Source organism: Caretta caretta, chromosome 2 (assembly GCF_965140235.1).
Source record: "Caretta caretta isolate rCarCar2 chromosome 2, rCarCar1.hap1, whole genome shotgun sequence".
Lineage (NCBI taxonomy): Eukaryota > Metazoa > Chordata > Testudines > Cheloniidae > Caretta > Caretta caretta.
The window spans coordinates 247,793,213-247,815,845 of record NC_134207.1 but is presented as its reverse complement, the minus strand read 5'-3'; the positions used below and the strand labels follow the sequence as shown (position 1 = coordinate 247,815,845).

At 41.6% G+C, this 22,633-nt stretch overlaps 1 protein-coding gene across 2 annotated transcripts in view; it reads right to left on the bottom strand.

The window, feature by feature from the left end:
* The window catches only part of LARP4B (La ribonucleoprotein 4B), a 111,948-nt gene that overhangs the window by 46,202 nt on the left and 43,113 nt on the right, over nt 1-22,633 (bottom strand). For both annotated transcript variants that reach the window (XM_048837660.2, XM_048837661.2), the window contains exon 2: nt 16,631-16,765. In XM_048837660.2, the coding sequence (XP_048693617.1) occupies nt 16,631-16,711 (81 nt within the window). In that variant the 5' untranslated portion in view covers nt 16,712-16,765. The remainder of the gene's footprint in view (nt 1-16,630; nt 16,766-22,633) is intronic.

Here is a 22,633-nt window from a genome sequence, read left to right as displayed (position 1 = left end):
TCTGTCACATCACACTTTCCCACTTGTTTCTGAAGAACATCTGAATAGGATCTTTGGCTTGATGGAGACAGATAGCTAGGAGATCCAAATATAGGATTACTAGCTCTTTGATGATTTCTGAAACTGTTCCTCATTTTTAATCTATCATCTGTACAGTCTTCCAAAGTTACAGGTCTATCATGCATAACTGAGAAAACATTCTGATTATGTATTAAGTCTCCACTGAGACTTAGTGTATTACTGTCATGATCAAAAATGGTAACTTCAGAATCTGGCTCACTATTTTCTGTTTCATTATTAATGGTCCCCCGTTGAAGCATTTCTAGTTTTGGTTGTTTCACCATTTCTACACCACCACTTGTTAATCTGGCAGGGTCAGTTCCAGCACTCAATTCATTTTCCACTGCATGAAATGAACATTTATCCCATAGTTCATCTTGTTTATAATTCAAGTCCATTTTATTCACATTTGAATATGCCAGCAAAGATACAGAGGAAATACTGTTTTTGTTAAATGAACTGGAATAGTCATATAATTTACCTTTATTTTCTGGCAGTGCTGGTGAAAGCTGACATTCTAGACTGTTTTCCTTTTGGATTATTTCATGTGTACTTATGTTATGTGGTTTGCAAGATGCTAAAGTATGATTTCTTACCCTTAATGAAGTCCTTCTCAGACAACCAGTTTCCACAGGAATGTTATCTGCTTGATATGAGGGAGTTTGCCCAATGATGCTCACATGATTGTCATCTTTTATGGTATTAGGACTTAAAACATTTGACAGTATTTTTGTTTCAGTGCTGCCTTTCATATCAGTTTGAAAATCTAAAACACTCTTTAATGTTGAGGGCACTTTAATCACGTTTGCACCCAAAACATTTTCCAAACTACACAAAATTTCATCTGTGTATTTCTCTTTATCTTCCAGGAGCTGTTCCAATTTGCTGTCACATTCACAAGAAGTAAAAGGGGCCTCTTTTCTAAATTCACAGTACATTGTCTGAAATGTGTTTGTCTTCTCATTAGAATTTAGTTTACTTTCTGGCTTTAATAGGGAATCCTCTTGGCTAAGGTTTTCCAGATCTTGAGTCGCTGAAAAGGAATCACTGTCTGTTTTCTGAAATTTTAAGCGAAAATGTAAGTTACTTGTAGTATCTAATTTTTGTTTAGTCTTTGCTTCCTTTTCAGTTTTCAGTAAACATTCACTTAAATGAAATGGTGTGGTCTCAGTGTTACAATTTCTCTCAGTCTTTCCTAAATTATATTCTTTAGGATTTAAAGCCAAGAAGATGTCAGAAGTGGAGCTGTCAACATGTTTCACACCTTTTGAATAAGGACAATATTGTTCTTCTCTAAGAGCATTCACAAATTTTACAGACTCATTGTTTTTATTAATTGATTCATTCAAACTGACACTACTATCTAGTATATCCAATCTTTGAATTCTATTTTCACGAAACTCTTCATCATATACTAGTGCTCTTAAACCATCTGTTGCTAGAGAGTCCATATTTAGCCTATATGTCTGACAGCTGCTTTCCAGTAAGCCTGTATAAGATGACTGGACGTCCATATGATAATACTCCTTTGTTTCATTTTTTTGCAGGTTTGACCTATGCTCCTCTTCACCTACAGGCAATTCTTTTTGTGTATTAAACTCTGCTTCTACTTGTACTGACCGCAGGATTGGAAATTCTTTCCTAGTGTCTCGAGGGCATACCACATTGCACATTCCTTCAACTGTGACAGCTGAATTATCTATGTCTGCTGCCATCGCTCCATGCTCGGTAGCTGGCATCTCTTCATCCACTTTCAGATCTTCAGCATCTACAATACAAATACTATAAAACTCCTTATCTCTTCTACATTGCCTATGATCTATATCAATATAGGTAAAAGCTGGAACTGCTGTTTGTCTGTGTAATGTATCTGAAAACTTTCTATAGCTGTCACGACTGTTGTCTTGAACATTCTCCACTGTTTCATTCTGTGTTCGTGAATATTCACATTTAACTGGGTAATATTCCAGATAACTCATATTTAACAAAGTTTCTTCCTGTGAGCTTTGACCTAGAGCCACTGGTTCCCATGAAGGAGAAATACAGTCCAATGAGCAACATGGCTCTCTGGCTGTAATATATTTGTTTCCGTTAGGACTATTACATTGAGAGACTTCTGTATTATTTGTACACTGAGTATTCCTATTGGTATTTTCAATTATTCTTTCACTGCCATCCCAGTCTTCCTTTTCTTTACTCTTTTCCAAATGTTCATATCTGTTAAAGACCTTTAGGATGTGACTAAATGAAAGAAAAAAGTTAAAAGGTCTGTTATACTTCCTTTTAGTGACTTGCTCATGGTCAGTGTTGTCCACACTTTTGTATGAAGGATACTTTGTTTTTCTACCCCAGAACCCACGTTTAGGATTTGACTCCATGCAATTATCGGTATGAATGCACTCAATGCTGACTAAAGCAGCTGTCCCGTTAGCTGTCTTTTCTACTGCGTGCAGCTCCTTACTTTCCACAGTTTCTAAAATTGAAGGTAAAGTTTTACTTATCCTGTTTTCTGGTGCCTCCTCTTCCACAGATTTTTGTAACAGGCCAGTTTTTTCATTATTTTTGCTGGTAGTTAGTTCTTTACTGAAGCAGCAACCCATGTTTAAGCAGCTGTACTACCGGAGAGCTCACATTGCAAATCGCCTTCTTGCACATCTAACTAACTTTCTACTGCTTCTGAAAAGACAAGCCAACACCCAGATGCCAAAAATAGTACATTTAAAACCGTGCAGGGAGCTCATATGCCATTGCCACTCAAAGTCCAAAACCCAATTACAGAGCAATATTTTAATGTTTCATTACATGTCCTGTAGTAGCTAAGTCAAAGTTTTCCGAACCAAAACATAGCAGACTTCGCTAATATTTTAAGATCTGTGAGCATTTAATTGCTACATTTCCTGAGAAAAGTTGTCTTAAACCAAACTACTTTAACTATGACAGGTTTTAGAGTAGCAACCACGTTAGTCTGTATCCGCACAAAGAAAAGGAGTACTTGTGGCACCTCAGAGACTAACCAATTTATTTGAGCATAAGCTTTCGTGAGCTACAGCTCATTTATTTGAGCATAAGCTTTTGTGAGCTACAGCTTACTTTGAAGTAGCTCACGAAAGCTTATGCTCAAATAAATTTGTTAGTCTAAGGTGCCACAAGTACTCCTTTTCTTTTTAGTTTAACTATGACTTTACCAAAGTGCAAGCATGCCCTAAACCTAGTTTCCTTGAAGTTGCAGATATGACCATCAATAGCTAAAGCAGAGCTACACGCAAGTTTGATTCAGATTTAAAGAACACAGGAAAAAGTATTACTGAAGCGGTTGTGCACATGACTATACTCCAACAGTGGTTCTATAAAAGTGAATATAGACTAAGATACTACTTTTTAGAAAAAGTGAATTTAGGTCACAACTCTTGTAGTCAAGAGTCATAAGCTATCCAAATCCCTCTCCTCCAAACAATTTTTTTTAAAATTAATATATCAATACAAAACAATCGCTTGTCCAAAAGTAGCTGTAAATATAGCAAAATTATTCAGGCAACTTGTTATTCCCCCTTTTACAGCTCCAGTACATCTGACGCGCTTGCAGGTTTAAAGGGAAACAGCTTTAATGAACCAATACCGCAGCATGCTTAGGTACTTCATTGTTATTTTAGTTCACTCTAAGTGCTCTATTAAATGCATTAACTTTCTAAAACAGAAAGCCTGCAACATATCTAAATATCTGTTGTAGTTTTATCTACATAATTTTTACTTCCTTTTTTCAGGGCTTTCAAATTCTGACCAAGCTTAGTTGTCCTTATCATAAAGCAAAAATGCCGAGGTCACCGCTCCTCTGTAATTTAAAGGAGTAGGTTTACTTATTTTAAATGGTCTCTTGCTTTCCTTTCTTGGGCTTCACTTTACTCTTCTTTCCTACAAGAGAATATCTTTCCTGCACTGTTTTCAGTGTGTATTTCCTCTTCTCTCTCCAGCTCTTTACTTACATGGTAGTTCTACCTCCTCCACTTGTCCACGCCATTTTTGCCGACAAAAACAAAAAAAACCACAAACCAAACAACCCACCTCACTTGCTCACCTATTCTACTTCTCTTTTCTATTTTACCCCAACAGTAATTCCCCTACTTCCCATCCACAGCTAGGTGTTCTTCCATCCGCCCACTCTCCCATTCATCCTTTCCACAAGGCTTGACACATTTACCAGGACTAAGTGTTCCAAGTCCCGTTTTCCAGGGATGATAAACAGAACCAACCTCCCATCATCTGGGTTTGGCTTACAACCAAAATACTCTTGGCACAGCCTAGGGAACGCCAGTCTTTTATAGCCTGTGGCTAGTATGCAAGACTAATATGAAATGTTCGTCCACTGTTACCACAAAAATTCCTCTGATACTGGAAGGAACAGTGTCCATTCCTGTCATCCGTTTCATAAATTCCAAGATTCTCCATAAGCGGTAGTGACAGTCTAACCAAGTTACCCATCTCCCAGCATCTTTTCAGTTTTACTTGGAAAACAGACAGTCTTATTCTGCTGTTGCTCACAGCTTTCCCAAGAACCATCAGCATGAAACCGACCTACTCAGAAGTTTCATGGCCACCTAGGAGACTGTAAGTCAAGTCTTGTCAGTTAAAATGCTGCAATTAACTTTTACTCTGCTGCTGCCTAACAAGTTCTGAACAGCAGCACAGGTGATGGTCCCATGCCTGCAGACTCAGGAAGATGACCCTGTATTGTTTCACACTTAGTTCAGGTTTAGAAGATTCTCTGTGCAACCATAGAAACTGGAACCTGAGTGCTTAAAAAAAAAAGAAAAGATTATTTAAAGAACACATGCTGCTTAAGTAGACACTCGTCTAGGAAAGATTCTTACTTGTTTGCTTGGTCGGGCGAACAGTTTTCAAGTTCTGAAAGAAGTTTCCAAAATTGTATTAAACACACAATGCTTCAGTTTAAACAAACCCACCATCACATTTTTCTCAGATTGCTCAGCTATCTCTACTTTGTCTATTCCCAATTTTATACAGTTCAGATTACTACTTTTTTTTTTAATTCTTCTTTATAACTTCCCCACCTTACTATTGCCTGAGATATTTCACTATCTTTGTGGCAAAGGTAGAGAAGATTCTAAGTTTTTCCAGTCTACTTAGTGTACTATGGGGTACAAAGTTGTACAACAGTCTTCCAGGTGTTGCACTAGATCTTTGTGCAAATACCTTGCTATTAATTTCTCCTCTATTTTCCATTAAATTTAATGCGTGCCAAACAAGGAGTAAACTTTTGGAAAGACTGTCAGTGTGGAGAATTACCTATAATTCTTTTACTTTGGTAAAATGTTTTCAACCAGATTCCCACTACTGAGCTTGCACTCCCAGACTGTGACTAACATGAAAGCTCTAATCTTCAGAACTCTAAAGAGAAGATGACTCACCAGTGAGATGCTGGCCACTGCCGAAAAAATGTATAAGACCTACAAACACCTGGAGACATGGACTGCTTTCAAGAAAAAGACAATACAAGAAAGTAAAAACAGTCCTTTCGATCCCTTTGTAATATGCTATTTATTAGTAACAAATTTACAAGGAAAAACTGCAACATGCAGGTTTCCAATGTAGGAAACATGAGAACATACCCCTGCTCCTTTACTGTTATGGAACTGGTAAGATTTAACCACACTATCTGAAGACATCCTATAGAAGAGACAAGGTAGGAAAGGTACAAAAGGATATCATAACAAGTCTTAATTATTCCAAAGTTCATCAGGAGCTTATGTTAGTACTGGGGGAGAGATATATCTTACTATAAGAATTGAGCATGCAGATGGCCTTTTAAAAAAATATTTCAAGAATTTGCAGGTGAGCCATTGTAGGAGAAAGTATTCCTAGAAGAATAATGACATGTTTCAGAGTAGCAGCCGGGTTAGTCTGTATTCGCAAAAAGAAAAGGAGTACTTGTGGCTCCTTAGAGACTAACAAATTTATTTGAGCATAAGCTTTCGTGACCTAAGTATCAAGTGAGCTGGTCCTTGCATTAACTAGTGTGTAAGCACAGAAATTGGATAGGCATCAATTTGCAATCCCTGGGCAAGAATCTTCCCCTACAGAGATACAGATGGAATAAAGACCAACTCTGAAGATGCCAGTCTGGATCGAGCAACATCACATCTTTGTCCAGTTTGATTTCTTTTTACCTCGGGGAGCAGCACTGCGAGGTGGTTGCAGCAAGGACTTATAGGCCAAAATCAATGTTCATCAGCTGTCCAAAGTCCCAAGTTTCCTTCTCTTTCTGCAAAGTGTGTGATATTTTGTTTTAAGTGATTTCATATCTGATGTCCCCCATCCCTATTTTGTACACAATGTGTATTTGTTTGAAGATAGTTGCTACAGAGAAAATTTTGCAACTGATTTTTTGTATGTCACTGTATTAGTCTTAAGATTTGTTCTGCCCACAGAACAAAAGAAACTGAATTTGGGAAATTGGGAAATACCTCAAATGAGACCAAAGACTAAAATACATTAAGTCACATGGACAGCCAACTCTCTAACTTCAGACAGGCACATGCTAAAGAGTTAAACTGGTCAATTTTCAGAAGAAACTCTGTTCAACACTAAGCCTCTCACCATTAGAAAGAATGCATAATCTCTAAGAAATTTGCCTTGAGACGCCACAGAAACAAAGACACACTATTTTGGCCCAAGTTACCAAATCTGTGAACAATGTCACAAGTCCCTAGAGCTGAACTGTTCTTAAGCATAGTAAGTCTGATGCATCATTGCTACCATCTGCTGCCCCCCGCCCTTTTACCCGCTCCCCCCCCCCAAATTCTCTCCTGGGACAGAGTTCAACATGCTTGTGTCTAACTTGACTCAGATTTAATTATGAGTCATTTTCCCCCTACATTTCCTGGAAAAGAGAACTGGTGGTCTCTCCTCCCCATTTAGAATACATTTCATTGAATATATGACATGTGTGAATGATCCAAACATTTGTAAGATCAGCATGTCAGAGCAGTTAATAGAGTCAGAGTTTAAGACCAGAAGAGACCACCAGATCATCTAGTTTGACCTCCTGTACGTCACAGGCAAACACTAACCAGCATCCACATGCTAAACCCTACCACTGTTTCGTTTTGTAACAGTTCATAAAGATGGTTATCAGATATACCTAAGACCCATACAAAATAGTTTAAGTCTTTTACTAAACAGACCCTGTGACAGGTTGGACCCATTGGGAAGCCACCTGATGTGCTGAGATACCACTGAGTCTACCTGTTCTGCCAGCATGGGCCCCCTTTAGCCTGTCTTGCTGAGCCAGGCTCTTAAAAACCTTCTCTGACACACAGGCAGGGCCACACCAAGCTGCAGATCAGCTCTGGGAAGACTGATCTTAAGGGACTTGCCGCCCTAGCACTCAGATGTCCACCTCCCTTGGAGTGCAGACCCAAACATATATTATGAAATTTGCCCCCGCCCTCAATGTGGAGAGACATTTCTTACACCGTCCCCGGGTTAGAAATTTACAGAAATTGGGTTTAATAATAAACAAAACAAATTTTATTAACTATAAAAGGCAGATTTTAAGTGGTAAAGGGGGAACAAGCAGAATAAAGCAGATTACTAAGCAAATGAAATCAAAACATGCAAACTAAGCTAGTTTCACTAAAGACATTGGTTACAAATAGTATTTCTCACCCTAGATATTGTTGCAGGCAGTTCGCAAAGTTTGTGTGGTACAGAGTTCCAGTTATATTCCTTTACAGACTGGACCCCCATCTCAGCCTGGACTCCCCCCTTGCCTTCCCTTTTGCACTTTCTCCTCTTGGGCAGACAGGCCAGGGAGAGGAGGAGTCCTGTTTGCCTTCCTACACACCCTTAAATAGGATTTACATAAGGTGGGAATCCTTTGTTTCCCAAACTTGACCACCCCCCCCCTTCCCTTACAGTGGAAAGTTACATCGAGTCCCAGGTAATGTTTAGTATCAGATGACAAGACCACCTGACTCTGTAGCATCACAGTGTCCACGAGTCAGTGGCAGTAGAGAGAGTCCACAGGAAGGCCAAGCTTTTCACAGCTCATTGTCTTCACGGATGGGCCACCCGTCCTGTCTGGCTTTTCCATTGTTGTACCTAAGTATTAGCCGTGGGTGTCACCCAAAGTAGCATAGTTGAAGTACAGATACATAGTCAATATTCCCAATTTCAGATACAGAAATGATACAGGCATAAAAATAGGATAATCACATTCAGTAAGTCATAACCTTTCCAAGGATCTCTCACATGAGCCACCTTGCATATCTCAGTGATGTCATTCATATCATAAGCATATTTTCATAAAGAATATGGAATGACACGTCACAGACATGTTAACAAAATGTGAAGAGAAAGCTTGCTACAACAGAGTAACAAAGTGCCATTAAAACTAGAGCATGCCTACTGGATCTGAAAGTTTTCATTTAGTGCTCTCACAGGCAAGCAGTTCTACTATTTACATTAACAGGAAAACAAAATGGGAAATTCTGTGGCCAAGACAACACTTACTATGGCTTTACCATACCATTTTCTTTATGTATGTTCTGGTGATTCTAAGGCAGGATGGAGAAAAAAAATATGAAAAATAAACTATATTGACAAGTTGCTAGTTTAGTTCTTTCCCATGTTTAGTCTTAAGTTGCTAAAGAGAACGTATTGTACTTTGTTTCTTTAATTTTCTACTTAATAAAATTTCAGATTTTACAGAGATTTTTTTCCCCTGCTAAGAAATCCTCACTCAAAATGCTCATCTACACTGAAGAGACAATTCAATTCTCATTAGAATTGGTAAGGCAACTCCCATCTTTTCATGTACAATTTATATATCTCTTCCTACTGTATTTTCCACTCCATGCATCTGATGAAGTGGGTTTTAGCCCACGAAAGCTTATGCCCAAATAACTTTGCTAGTGTGTAAGGTGCCACAAGTACTCCTCATTGTTTTTGCTGATACAGACTAACATGGCTACCACTCTGATTACGTGAGCAGTAGATGAACCAGATAAACTGTGCCCAAGTTAAGGATCTTCTCTACAGTGAGCAACAGAATAATCAAATTAGGAATGGTAAAATGCATTGACATAGGGCTGCTATTAGAACACCTGGGGGAAAAAAACCCCACTATCAAAGGCAGCATCTTTTGCGGTTGAAGAATGAAATTATGACTTAGGAGATGAGAATTCAATTCACAGTTGTCTCAGCTTATGACCTTGGGCATGTCACCTACTCTTACTGTGCCTCAGTTCCTCATCGGTAAAATGGGGATAATATGGCCCACTTACTATGACAGATAGAAATACTACAAAACCAAAAAAATGACATACCGAGAACTGATAGTAATTTAGTACAAGAGGAACTTAAAGAAAACTTCAGAGCTAGACAATAAGGATCCCAGATCTACTAAAACTAAGAATCACTTGACTCCACCACTGCCATTTTATTATCCTCATTAAAAAGTATACTGAGGTTTTAAAAACAAATTATTTAGATATGGGAGTTTCTCCAAGCTGCTGACATTAAAGATGGCAAAAGTTCAGTTTTATTCAGTTTTCTGCCAAAGTAGGATTGTTTCTTACAGCCAGTTTGCAGGTGCTTTGTCTAATTTTAATAGTATCCAACAATGGGGTTTCCACCGTTTCCAAGCTATTTCAAAGAGCCTAACACAGTAAGTAGTTTGATTGGTCATTCACTGAGGTTTCCTAGATACAAGATTGAAGAAATCCCTCTGCCTCACTTAGCGCTTGTTTACATAGGAGTTTTAAAGTGGATCAAACCAAGTTAATCCTGTTTGAAAATGGCTGTATACATGATTCATTCCATCACTGCACACAAACTCCTCATTTGAGGAACTCTGGAGTCCTCTTGCCAAGTGGACTAGGATTCCTACAACTTAATTAGTGCAGTCTATTGTTCACGTGCATGCATCTGCCTTCATGCTTCCAAAGGCTATCCCACAGTGCTCTGCAGGTTGCCCATTACTGACTTGTCTGTTCACTTGTGTGTCATCCTCCTGCTCTGGTGTCAAGTTCCCAGGACAATCCCTTCCCCCTCTACAGTTGGAGCAGAGATAAAATATTCTCATTTTCTCCTGGATCCCACTGTATCATTATTCTTGGAGCCATACTGAGACCCTGGATTTCCATCGCCATCTGGAGAAAAGTATTGGTGCAGGACACTCTTGTGGCTGGCCACTAGAATAAAGACCTTTTGGACTCAACACTGGGACAACGACCAATGCAGGAAAAAGAAAGAATGTACACTGAAATGAGGGACAATGACAGTCTGGTAGAGGACATGTGACCTGCCCATTTTATGACGAACTGGACAGGATCCTACACAATTATAGCACAACTCATCCAAGACACCATGTGGAACCTGCTCTCCCCACCACCAGAGATGACCAGCAAGACCCACTGGAGGATGCTGGAGAAGTGCTGATTCCTGAGAGAGTCAGGATCTTTTTGGGACCCCAAATCTAATGCTAGCCAGCTGGAAAGTCAGCTGCAGTCATGCCCTGCTGCAACATATACTGATTCCTGCTCTGCATCAGCAGAGGCTCAGTCCCAGTTAGAAAGCCAAGTTGCAAACAAAGAGTCCGATTCCCTGGAGGGAATTTCAACAAGTACCTATCTTTACAATTTATTGTCATGCTATACAACGCCTTCTGCCTTCTATTCTGGGTGCCCCACGGCCATAGCCATTTTAGACAGATGTGAGCCAGAAGCTAGCCCCTGCCTCCCTCTGTCCATGCTGACCTGTTGGCCTCCCCATACGTGTACCCAAATTGGCGGCTGCTCCGCCCAGGTGACAGTCCTCATGCAAGCCACAGCTATCAACAGTTTTCAGGACCGTGCCATAGAGGTCACTTGTCCATCTTCATTTCTCCTTTCCTCATCTGTCCTACCTAGAAAATGCCACCCATTCACCAGCCCAAAATGGCGGCTGGCTGCATAGTGCAGCCACGGCCTCTACCCCACCCCCCAGCACATTTGATTAATGAAAACAATTTATTATTGCAAAATGCAACTATTTTTTGAGACGGTGGTTACAGGAAAATAAATGTGGTTAGTGTTCCGAGTTTACGTAAGGTATAAATGGACATTGCATGCCCAGAAAAAGGTACAAACAGTACTGTTCCCTGATGAGGTTTCAATGCCCTGTAACATACATAGTCCACTAACAATCACAGCAAGAACCCATCTGCACTCTCTCCATGTTTGCAGGGGAGATAACAGAATTTAAGACGGAGGAATTGTTCAATTTTAGTTTGCACACCATAGGGAATAGCTGCACACCCATCTGTCCCTAGTATAGCATACCCATGCTTCCCTCCCCTCCCAGTTTAGCTTGCAAGTCCTTTCCTCTCCTGCAGTACTTCTGAGGTGGCCCACTCTGGTGAATAACTTCACATAATACCTCACTGGTCTGCCCTTTCCTTTAAGCAATACTGTTCTCTGCTTCCTGGTCACCTGCCTCAGTGCATCATCAAGAGTGTGGACAGCCTAATGGGGATCCACAGGGGATTACTCTCTGCTCAGCCTTGAATGCATCTCCAATCCCTCCAACACCAGAGGGCCTAAAACAAAACTGCAAAACCAAAATTGGAACATAATTCCAACTCAACTCATCCCATCCCACCCCACCCCCACAACCTACTGAAGCACAGCAGGAAACATATAGCATACAGAAATCCTAGTGCACGCAGCACCTCCTCACATGCAGGCCACTTACCATCTCTGAGCTTCCCCAAGATGGCAAGTGTCTTAAGGAGGTAAAGTCATATAGGCATAATAAATGAAAATGCTACCATGGCCAGTCTGAATTATGAACAATAAGCAACTGGGTGTCCCCTCCCCACTTTCAATACTCCCACAACCACAGCACCTGCAACAGCCAAACCATCAAGGACAGGGCCTCTAGCTACTGTTGAGGGGCTGGCCAACCAGAAGGAGCAAAAAAAGGAAGATTCAGGACAAAATGTTCAACGAATTCATGGCAGAGCCCTAAACGAAGACCACACTGGCTGATAGGTGGAGGCTGTACATGAGGACTCAGAGGAAGAAAGAAATTCAGCTCTCCCAGGAGACTGTGGCAGTGATCAAGGAAAGTATCACAGTGGCTAAGGAAAGCATTGACAAAAAAGACAGGAATACACAGAAGCAACTCATGAATGCAATCCTGAACCAGGATGCTCTCCTACAAAACATGATCCTGCTAGGCCACAATACTGGTTATGGACACGAGCAGCAATTCATCAATGCCATATCCACGCAGCACTTGTTGGAGAGGCCACTCCCCTCTCAGGTCCAACATCCCCTCACCAGGAACACTGGTTCCAGAAGTCCAGAACTTTTGAACCTTGGCACCAGAACGACTGTGTACAAGTGGTAAGACCTATACACACTAACTTTAAGCCTCTTCCCCCTGCAAACTTGTTATTTTTGCTCTGTTTACATTGTTGCACTTTTAGTTTGGTTCACATTGTTTTATTTAAAAGGTTTGCTTTTTGTTGGTCAGAATGTTTTGGAAAATGTATTTAAATAATAAATACCTTTTTTATTTGCAAAGTTTTTGGCTTTGTTACTGTTCCATAATAAAAATGATTTAAAATCCATGTTGGTCCATTCTCACTCATCACTAATGGAACACAAAATTCTTTAAATAAAGCTAAAATAATTCAAAGTTTTACAGAAGTATATAGCCAAAATCCCACCTCCACCAGCCTTAAATGTACTGAACTGATCAAAATCTATCCCAGTTTGCCCCACCACGGAGTAGCAGCTGGATACACAGACACATATCCAACCAGGAGATTCAAAATATGAGCAATAGGTATCCCTAAAAGTATTCTCCTGTGTGCTAGTATTCTCTACAGGATGCCCTGCTGGCTGCTCGAACTGCCAAGCAAGTCTCTGCACCTCGGCTCCACGCATTGATAAGGCCTTCCCCCCTTGGTCTCAAATACTGTGCAGAACACAGCTATGATAATTGGGACTCTTTCTGCTGCATCCAAAATGATTCCATAAGCAGCAGCATCTGTCTTTCAAAATAGCCAAATGCACACGATCACCTTCCGGCAACTACTCAGACAGTTAAAATGTTCCTTCCTTCTGCTTGGTGGTAAGGTGGGTGAAGACCAAAGCCGAACGTGTGGCTGTGTGCACTGTAATACAGCCCAGGCAGTCCCTGCATACTCTCACTTGCCACCATAGCAGCATAGTGCATTTCAGGGTCCATGCTGGCAGGAAGCAATTCAAAAACGGCAAAAATGCTCATCCAAAAAGGAAGCATGATATGAAACACCAGAACATGGGGGTTTAAAATCTGAATCCTCCGAACTTCCACTTCGCATCCCACAATTCACAGCGAAAACTATCCCATACTATACACTGCTCAGCCACACAGCAAAGGACTTTGGGATATCCCCCCCGAGAATGATACTCCACCAGTTTGCAGCAAACTACTAGTGCGTGTTCAGACCATGTTGAAATTTCTAACAGAACAAGCATATTAGGTGCATGCTATTGGTGGCACTTGTATACTGTGAGTTACCAGATGTGCATCTAAAAAGTTGCATTAAACCCCTTATGTAGACATACCCTTAGCCATTACCAGACTAAAGTAAATTTTGGAAATTCCCAGTGAACATGTTCACTTTGTCTACACAGAGCCAGATTTTTAGGTAGGGGCATTGGGACAGAAGGGGCAAAGGGGTCCTACCAAAAAAAAAATTGTGCCTTTATTTGCTTACTATGGGGCAGACCACTAGCTGCTCAAACTATGGAGCAGTTAAAAGTGTTTTGTAAGTTTTGATCTAGGTTTGCAGAGGAAGACTGTCACTACATTTTATTGAGAGACGCTAATCCTTTACAGAAATTAAAAACAAACAAACAAAAAAAACCCAAAACACACGCTTCTGTGGGTTCATTGGTTCATTCCAGGCTCCAGACCAGTACCTAAGGAGTTACGTTTTCCAAGGTCTACAGCTATTCCAAAAGCCTCCCAACAGACATTCTGTGAAGGGGAGAATGAACTGGCAGAAAGCAGACGCCTAACCTTCATTTGAGGGGCACAGCCAGGATGGCTAGAGAATACGTTTCAGCGCATTCCCAATAAGCTCCTGGGAGCTGGGCTCTTGTGCTCTCAGGGTTTCTGGTAGAGCCTCCACAAGCAGCAACACGTTGTGATGAATACCCCCAGTGCACAGAGGTCCAGAGAAGTAATCTACACCTTTCTGCACCACTTTACAGAAATATAGCCTTATAACCTTTAAAAAGTAATTCAACTCAAATAAACTGGAAAAAAAGAGTGATTTTCATAAAAAAATCTAAAGTGCTTTCTTGTTAATGTTTTAGCCAGGACCTCAGCTGGAATTATTCTTTGAAGCATCTACATAAAAAGTTTTACAAATTAGATGACCTATTTCTTCATATGTTTCTTGAATTCTACTGAAGTAACAAGCTTTGCTCATGAATCTACAGACACCATTCCCAGATTCTGTACAGAAAGCACCAAGTAATTACTAATAAAACATTCAGACATTTTGTATGAGAGGGAATATATGGCTTTTAAAGAAAGCCCTTCAGAAGCACAGTTCAATATACTATGTCACTGACAAAGGTGCTCTACACGAGCAGTACCCTAAGAACCACGATACTGGTATAGTTCATGAAAAGCTTGAAAAATAATGACACTTCATAGGAAGAAAAGCTTACCACTCCTGAAAACTACAGAATATGCTTAATCTTCAGGTCTCATGCTATGAATAGCATTTCAAGTCTTCCAAACCTCATGTTAACTGTTTGCCTTCAGAAGCTCCTTTACCAGAGTTTAGACATTAAATGAAATCTGTTTTCTCTAAAGTTATCGAAGATGGTTAATCCCATTTCTAAACAGATACGGAAGAGCAGAAATTTGAGATTTGGCTCTAAATTTGCATCTAGCATTACGTGTTTTAATTAAGGACACTTAACTATTTTAGAAGAACTAGCATTAGACAAAAAGTATAGTGAGTGGCTTCTCAGAGTGGGAGACGAATGCAAATAAGCGGACACCCTTTTCTTTAGAGCAACAACTGATGTACCTATTAGATCCAGATGTAGCACTGGAAGTTACTGGTATTTTGACTGTTCCCTAGAGTCAGATATTCTGAGGAGAGGCAACTTTAGCATAGAACAAAAACTCTGCACATTTGAAATAATGTCACTCTGAATTTGGCTCAGTATATTCCGGTCTGTGATTTTAAAGAGAAGAGAAACATCTACATTTGAGTTTGAGGCAGAACAGAATTGAGGCAAGAAAGCGACTCAACCAAAAAGAAAAGTTCCTCAATCTCCACTTATGCCCATGTTTTAGGACAACCTGGAGAATACATGTGTTTAATTAGTGGAAGTGAGAAAAGCAGAGTGCACTAGTTTAAAGCGGTCTAGTGATCTGTTTGTTATGTGCTCTAGCAAAGCATGTTTTAAGTGTTAAGAGAAGATCAATCAGATAACACATTGTGCTGAATATAAGTACACCTCAAGCCCCTAGTGCAGTGGTCCCCAAACGTGGGGAAGGGTGCGGCAGGCCTAGGCCAACCTCACCAGAGGGTGGGAAGGGAGCGCTTCCCATCCCCGCTCTGTTACCAGCCCCAGGGGTGGGGGGTAGCAGCTGCTGGTGGAGCCTGGAGGAGCACTCTGAGACCACTCAGTCTAGAGGTATTGACAGCTCCCTGCTCCTACCCCTGCTCCAAGTGCAGCTCCCCCTCCCTACCCCACTTACCCCCTACCCAGTCCCAAAGGCAACATTTTCCTTAAAGGCAAAGCACTATTACATTTTAGTCTCTTAAATCATTTAAGTATTATTTATGCAAGAAGTCAAATTTTGCGTTTGGTTAATAAAAAAATTTCAAACCCAAATGTCTAAGTTTTTTGGAACATTTGCTACTATCACTATAAATCTGTACACAAGTTGCATTTACCATGCATTTTGCCAAAAGCCACATGAACCCCATAATGCAATTTATTAGATCCTGCACTGCAACATGTATTTTGTGCAGTCTGCCAGAGTGCTTTGACTATGCAAAATACCATTTTACACAAGTTAACACACTTTCAAGCTAAAAATATCCATGCCAGGATTTATTCCGGTAAAATTTCTCCTCATGTGAGAGTCTAGCACTTTCTTTTGACTGACTTCAGGGTTGGCAACTTAATTTTAATTGTTTTTTTTTTTTTTTTTTTTTTTAAAACCCCTCCTCTCCAACTGGCTTTAGCATACTAGTAAGTGCATAACATGTTAACTAAAGAAGCATACTACTCCAAGACTGAGCAACAACTTTGTACCATGAAGGTGAATTTCCAGGAGTTGTGGAAACACGGCCACCTAGACAGCTATTTCTCAGGATTTTTGGTGGTGGTGCCATGTACCGCCCACATCCTGTATTAGAACGTTTTGGGCTACAATTTGTATTAAAGACTGCCAAACAAAAGTGCATATTTGTTTAATATACAAAACAAAGACTACACTAGGTAACTAAGTGAAATTATTTTTTTACTATAATACTTACTAGATGAGAACCGTCTTTAACTTCTTGTACTTGCTGCACCTGCGGTTCAGCCACAACTTTAGTGTCCTGATCAGAAGTCATGAGCTGTCTGCTTTTTGGCTCCTCAGAGAGAACTTTACTGGTCACCTTGGTAAGCTGCAGAGAAAACAAAGAGATACAGATGCTATAAAAGTGACTGTTAAAATAGTTCAAGAATTCATAAGCAACTTCATTTTGTAGAACAATGGCAAGAAGAACAGCTACAACTGTTTCTACTGTAGATTTTCCAGTAGAAAACAGCTGTAAGCACAATTTACATTGATCCACCTCGAGACGCATTCAGGTTGGTTTCCAACAATGCACCACCTCTTTTTGCCACTGCTGCAGCTAATTTATTTTTTCCATTTGATTAAAAAGATTCCCAATTCCAGTACAAATGGATTTTCAGGTTCCCATCTGTTATAACATTTCATCTTAGCAATTTTTTAAAAAAGGAGGTCACATCACAATTGCTTTTCTATGTTAGCAGGACTTAAGTCACTTTATTCCATCATGCTTGAAAGTTCCTCTATCCAGCCGGATGGGTAGAAAGCTAATGAGGGGTGAAAATCTGCAGGACAGGGATGGCTTCAAATTTTACAGCTATTATTAAATACCTCTGTCTTAGTAAACCGGTGTTTCATAAAAAAAATAATAATGAGAAAGTCATTGTATACATCACATCCTTCATTTTTAAAAAAGGACCGGAATGTAAATGAGAATATTTCTGTGGGAGGGGCAGAACCTCATCTGAAATACTATGTACAATTCTGGTCTCCCGTGTGTAAGAAAGATGAACTCAAACTGGAACAGGTGGAGAGAAGGGCTACTTAGGATGATCAGAAGAATGGAAAACCTTCCTTCTGGAGAGAAGGCTCAAAGAGCTTGGCTAGTGTAGCCTAACCAAGGAAGGCTGAGAGGAGATTGGTGTATTTGTAGAGAACAATCCTAATAGATAAATACCAGGGAGGGAAAGGAGTTAAGTGAAGCACCAACGTTGGCACAAGAACAATGGACATAAACTGGCCATCAACAAGTTTAGGCTTGAAATTAGACAAAAGGTTTCAACCATCAGAGAAGTGACGTTCTGGACCAGCCTTCTAATGGGAGCAAAAAATCTAATTGGCTTCAAAACAGAGCTTGGTAAGTTTATGGAGGGGATGGGATGATGAGACTGCCTACAATGACATGTAGCTGATCTGCGACTGCTACTAGCAAATATTCTCAACGGCCAGAAATGGGACACTAGCTGGGGAGGGCTCCCAGATACTACAGAGAATTCTTTTACATGTGTCTGGCTGGCTGGGCCTTGTGCACATGCTCTGGGTCTAACTGAGAGACCTATTTGAGTTGGGAAGGAATTTCCCCCCAGGTCAGAGGGGCACAGAGTGCGATTTTTCAACTCTCTTTTGCAGCATGGGGCACAGGTCACTTGCAGGTTTAAAGTAGTGCAAATGGTGGATTTTCTGCAACTTGGAGTCTTTACATCATGATTTGAGGACTTCAGAAACTCAGCAAGAGGTTATGGGTCTACTACAGGAGTAGGTGGGTGAGGTTCTAGGGACTGCAACGTGCAGGTGGTCAGACTAGATCAGAGGTGGGCAAACTATGGCCCACGGGACCATTCTGCCTGGCCTGAGCTCCTGGCCAGGGAGGCTAGTCCCCGGCCCCTCCCCCCGAGCCTCATCGCAATGCGCAGCCAGTGCTCTGGGCTGCCGCTTCTGCCACGCAGCACAGCTGGCTCTCGCATGGTAAGGGGGAAGGGAGTCCCATGGGCAGTTGGATGGAGGGGGAGAGGCTCAGGGGGTGGTGGCGGCGGTGGTCAGAGGCAGGGGAGGGGCTGGATAGGACATGGGAGTCCCAGGGGGCCTGTCAAGGGACGGGGTTGTGGATAGGGGTTGGGGCAGTCAGGGGACAAGGAGCAAAGGGGATTGGAAGCAGTTGGATGGGGCGGAGGTTTTGGGGGGTTGGTCAGGGGACAGGGAGAAGGGGGGTTGGACGGGTCGGGAAGTGGGAGAGGACAGATAGGGGGCAGGGGGCCCGGCTGTTTGGGGAGGCACAGCCTTCCCTACCCAGCCCTCCATATAGTTTTGCAACCCCAATGTAGCCCTCAGGTGAAAAAAGTTTGCCCATCCCTGGACTAGATGATCATGATGGTGCCTTCTGGCCTTAAAGTCCCTGAGTACAAATGGAGGTTTTTTGTTAGTTTTTTAAATCCCATTGTTAGCCCTAGAGTACCACACACACGAAATTGTGCAATCTGTGGGAGGTACCACCTTGAACATGTTAGATTTAGCGCTAAAGCCAAGGGGTGAGATGTAGTCTTGTGCCTGTAAGAGGAGGCACAGAATGCACACCCCAGGGAAATGAAGAGGCTGGGGTATATGCTAGGGTAGTTTTAAGTAATCTTCGCACTCTCCAAACCCTGGGCTACTCTGCAGGATGGAGCAATCTCCAGCCTAACTCAGAGAGCCCTGTGGCCTTTGTAAGTTACAGCAGAGTCCCAGGAATGCCTGCAATCTCCACAGCACTGCAGACCTGCCCAGGCACATGCACCACTGAACTAGGGCTTCGCAAGCGGGTCCAGTGAGGCACCCTTACTGCCATTACCTCAGTACCTGCTGTGAGGAAGATTTTCCCCAGGCAGGACTAGGGGTTTTAATGCACATTTATGCCACATTAGCCCTTTTACTCAGCATAAAGGGAGCACACAAGTAAAGTATTCAAGATCGCACTCAAGAGGTTTTGCAGGTAGCTAGAGAAACTACAGTTAGAACTGAAAGTGAAACTTTAAAACATTACTAGAGTAATGTATGGCAAATACAGAAAGTAAATTTTGGAGCCTACATTGAGAAGGTGTTCTACATGTGGAATGACTCTCTATATCCCAGATATTCATATAGCGCTATGGCAGATCCAAGTAAATAGGCTAGGGAGAATAATTTTTTTTAAAATAATTTTGATAAATTTCAGTGTTTATTTTTAAAGCTTTTTCCCTAATTTATTATCTATTTACATTCACAATTTTGCAAATTTATGAGGATCAGACAATGATAAATGTTGAGACTCATAAAATTAAAGCATTATAAACCATTAACACACAAGTTGTCAACATTAAATATCAAAATACACAAAATTAAATATCCTTAAATTCTCTAAGTTCTCAAGCAGCATTTTTCTTACTTTACCTACATGTACATTTCTATCAATGGAAATATTTTTTCATCAGTTTGTGTACATATGGTGAAACTGATGTTTACCAACAAAAGACTAATCCTTGCAAATCTACAAGTAACCAAAGAACTCAAAATTACAAGATCTAGGTTCCATTATCTGACTCATTGCTCATTCAACAGATCCATCATTTTACTGGCATTGCTCAAGGAACTGAAATTTAAGTCGCTGTCAAGACTAAGCATCTAGTTTAAACGAACCCTTGCTTATCATATCATGCTAAATATGCAACAGTGGTGGTTTGACCAGACAGCATGAAAAATATTTTGGGCATATTCTTTTGGAAAACCAGTGTACCACTTCTACCCAACCAGTTCTTGAGGAGTAGCCCCTTAAATGAAGCACTGAGGAAGCAGTAGGGTAAAGAAAATAAATTTCTTTGTGGTGAAGGACTAAGGAACCGTAAGAGCCAAATAAAGTGTTGGCATGTGAGGTGTCAGAAAACATTGTTATTTGTATATTAATATTTCATGAAGTCTAATTAAACAGTTTCACGACTAGTTACTTCAAGATGAAACTATGTTTGAGAACATTAGAAATATCTAAACTATTGAATCTCTACATTTCTTCCCCCCAGAAATTCAAGGGTGGGAAGAATTTGTCCAAACACTAACAGAGCCCAGGTATCTAGGTACCTGGGAAATATTCCTGAAAGTATTCTTTAACAACACCCACTCTCACTAGTTATTAATCGTGAAGATTTTTTTTTTAAATAAATAACATAGCGTGTAGGCTACTAAAGTACATTCTGGTAATATATATTTTGATTTGCCACAGAACATGACAGGAAACTAACAATGAATGGTTACTTATGCTATAGAGTTAATGGGGTTCTTTGAGATGCTGTAGTCAGGGTAGATCCCATTAAGTATGCATATGACTCAAGCACAGTGCTTTTTTGTTTTATTAGCAGAGTCCAGTGGGGCCACACATGAATCTTGTGGTTCCTTGTAATCCTGTATGAGAGCAGTAAGGACTGGGAGGCCACAACCGTCCCTCAGTTCATTTGCAATTCAAAGCTCAGGTAACCGAGGCCTTTGAAAAACAGGCATGGAGGGCAGAACATGGGATCCACACTGGCTACATCATTATCTTGAAGACCCATAGTTAATATAGATAAGAAACTCTCCTCTCCAATTACTTGTCAGTGTGGATCCCACACTAAGTGACTGCAAAGCAGAATCTGCCTTGGACTGTGGGCAAGGAGTCTTGGCTATATCAACTAGGTTGGAGTACCATTCTTCTGAAATTGGCATCTGCCCAGGCATAACCAAGTGAATGCATGGCCTGTGACCTGTCCATTACTTGTACTATGTACCCCGACTAAATCTCGGGTGCTTGGGGGAGAGGCAGCGGCCCAGGGGTGCGCAGGTATTGGGAGGGTGGCCCAGAATCCCCACTGGTGTTTGGGATGGGCAGCAGCGTGCGGCCTGGGCCCCCCCTGGTGCTGGAGGAATGGCAGTGCTGGAAAGCTGAGAGTCTTGGGCAACAGCACCCCCCTCCCAGCAGCAGCACAAGTTTGGGTTTTGGAGGGGGTTCTGGGCTGCGGGTTGGAGTGCTAGAGGGGGTGAGGGCTCTGGGCTGCGCTTACCTTGATGGGCTGCCTGGAAGCGGTGACATCCCCCACCCCAGCTCCTAGACAGAGGCACAGCCATGCAGCTCTGCGCGCTGCCTGTGCCCTGAGTGGGCGGTGCCTGTAGACAGAGGCAGCACAGAGAGCTCCCTGGCCATGTCTCCACCTAGGAGCCGAGGGCTGTAAAGGCAGCCCCCAGACCAGCTGCACCAGCCGTTGCAGAGGTCAGGGGTGACTTCTGTGACAAACTCACGGCCTTATGAATAATCCATAACAAAAGGCCAGTGGGTTGCTCCCCGTGGCTGCCATACAGATCTCAGAGATCAGCACATTTCTGAAGGAGGCCAAAGAGGTTGCCTCTGCCCTGGTGGAGTGTCCCTTGACCTTTGAAGGGAGAGACATGCCAGCCATGTATTTCCAACCGTCATTACTCTGTGATCCACTTCAAGATTCTCTGAGGAAAAAAAGGCATGACCGTTTCAATATGCTAGATAAGGCCATGAAGAGGAAAGGAGACTTTGAAAGACTTTGTTCTGATGAGGTAAAGCAGGGCCCTGGACACATCCAGAGAAGGATGTTTTTCTCCTGGCGAGAAGTGTAGCTTCAGGAAGAAGACTGATAAGGCAATAGACTGGTTTCAGGTGCAATTCAGAGACCACTTTAAGAACCAACTTGGTGTGGTTTCATCACCACCATGTCTACATGAAAAGGTATTTATGGTGGTTCAACCATAGGAGACCTACAGCTTACCGATGTGATGGCCAGAAGGAAGACCATCTTGATGGTGAGGTGGCATAACGGGCATTCTAATGATGATTTGATGGCAGCTCTATGAGCTATAGAATGATGCTGAAGTCCCACAGGTGCCTGATCTCTAACCAGAGAGCAGGTATGAAGGAGAACCATGAGAAATCTCAATACTGTTGGTTTCAAAAAAGCTGAATGCGACTATATGGGAGTGTGGCATGCTGATATTATTGGCAGGTGGATTTAAGAGCTACAGGCTAGTCCTGCTTGCTTCAGCAGCCATATGTAGTCCAGAATCTTTGGTACTGGGGCCTCTACCAGGTTCAAATCCCCCCACCTTCCCATGGGCAGCGCAAAACAATCTTTTATACTTTAAGTCCTTCTGGTCCAACTTTGCAAAAACAAATCTCCTGAGCATCTAGGGCAGAGGT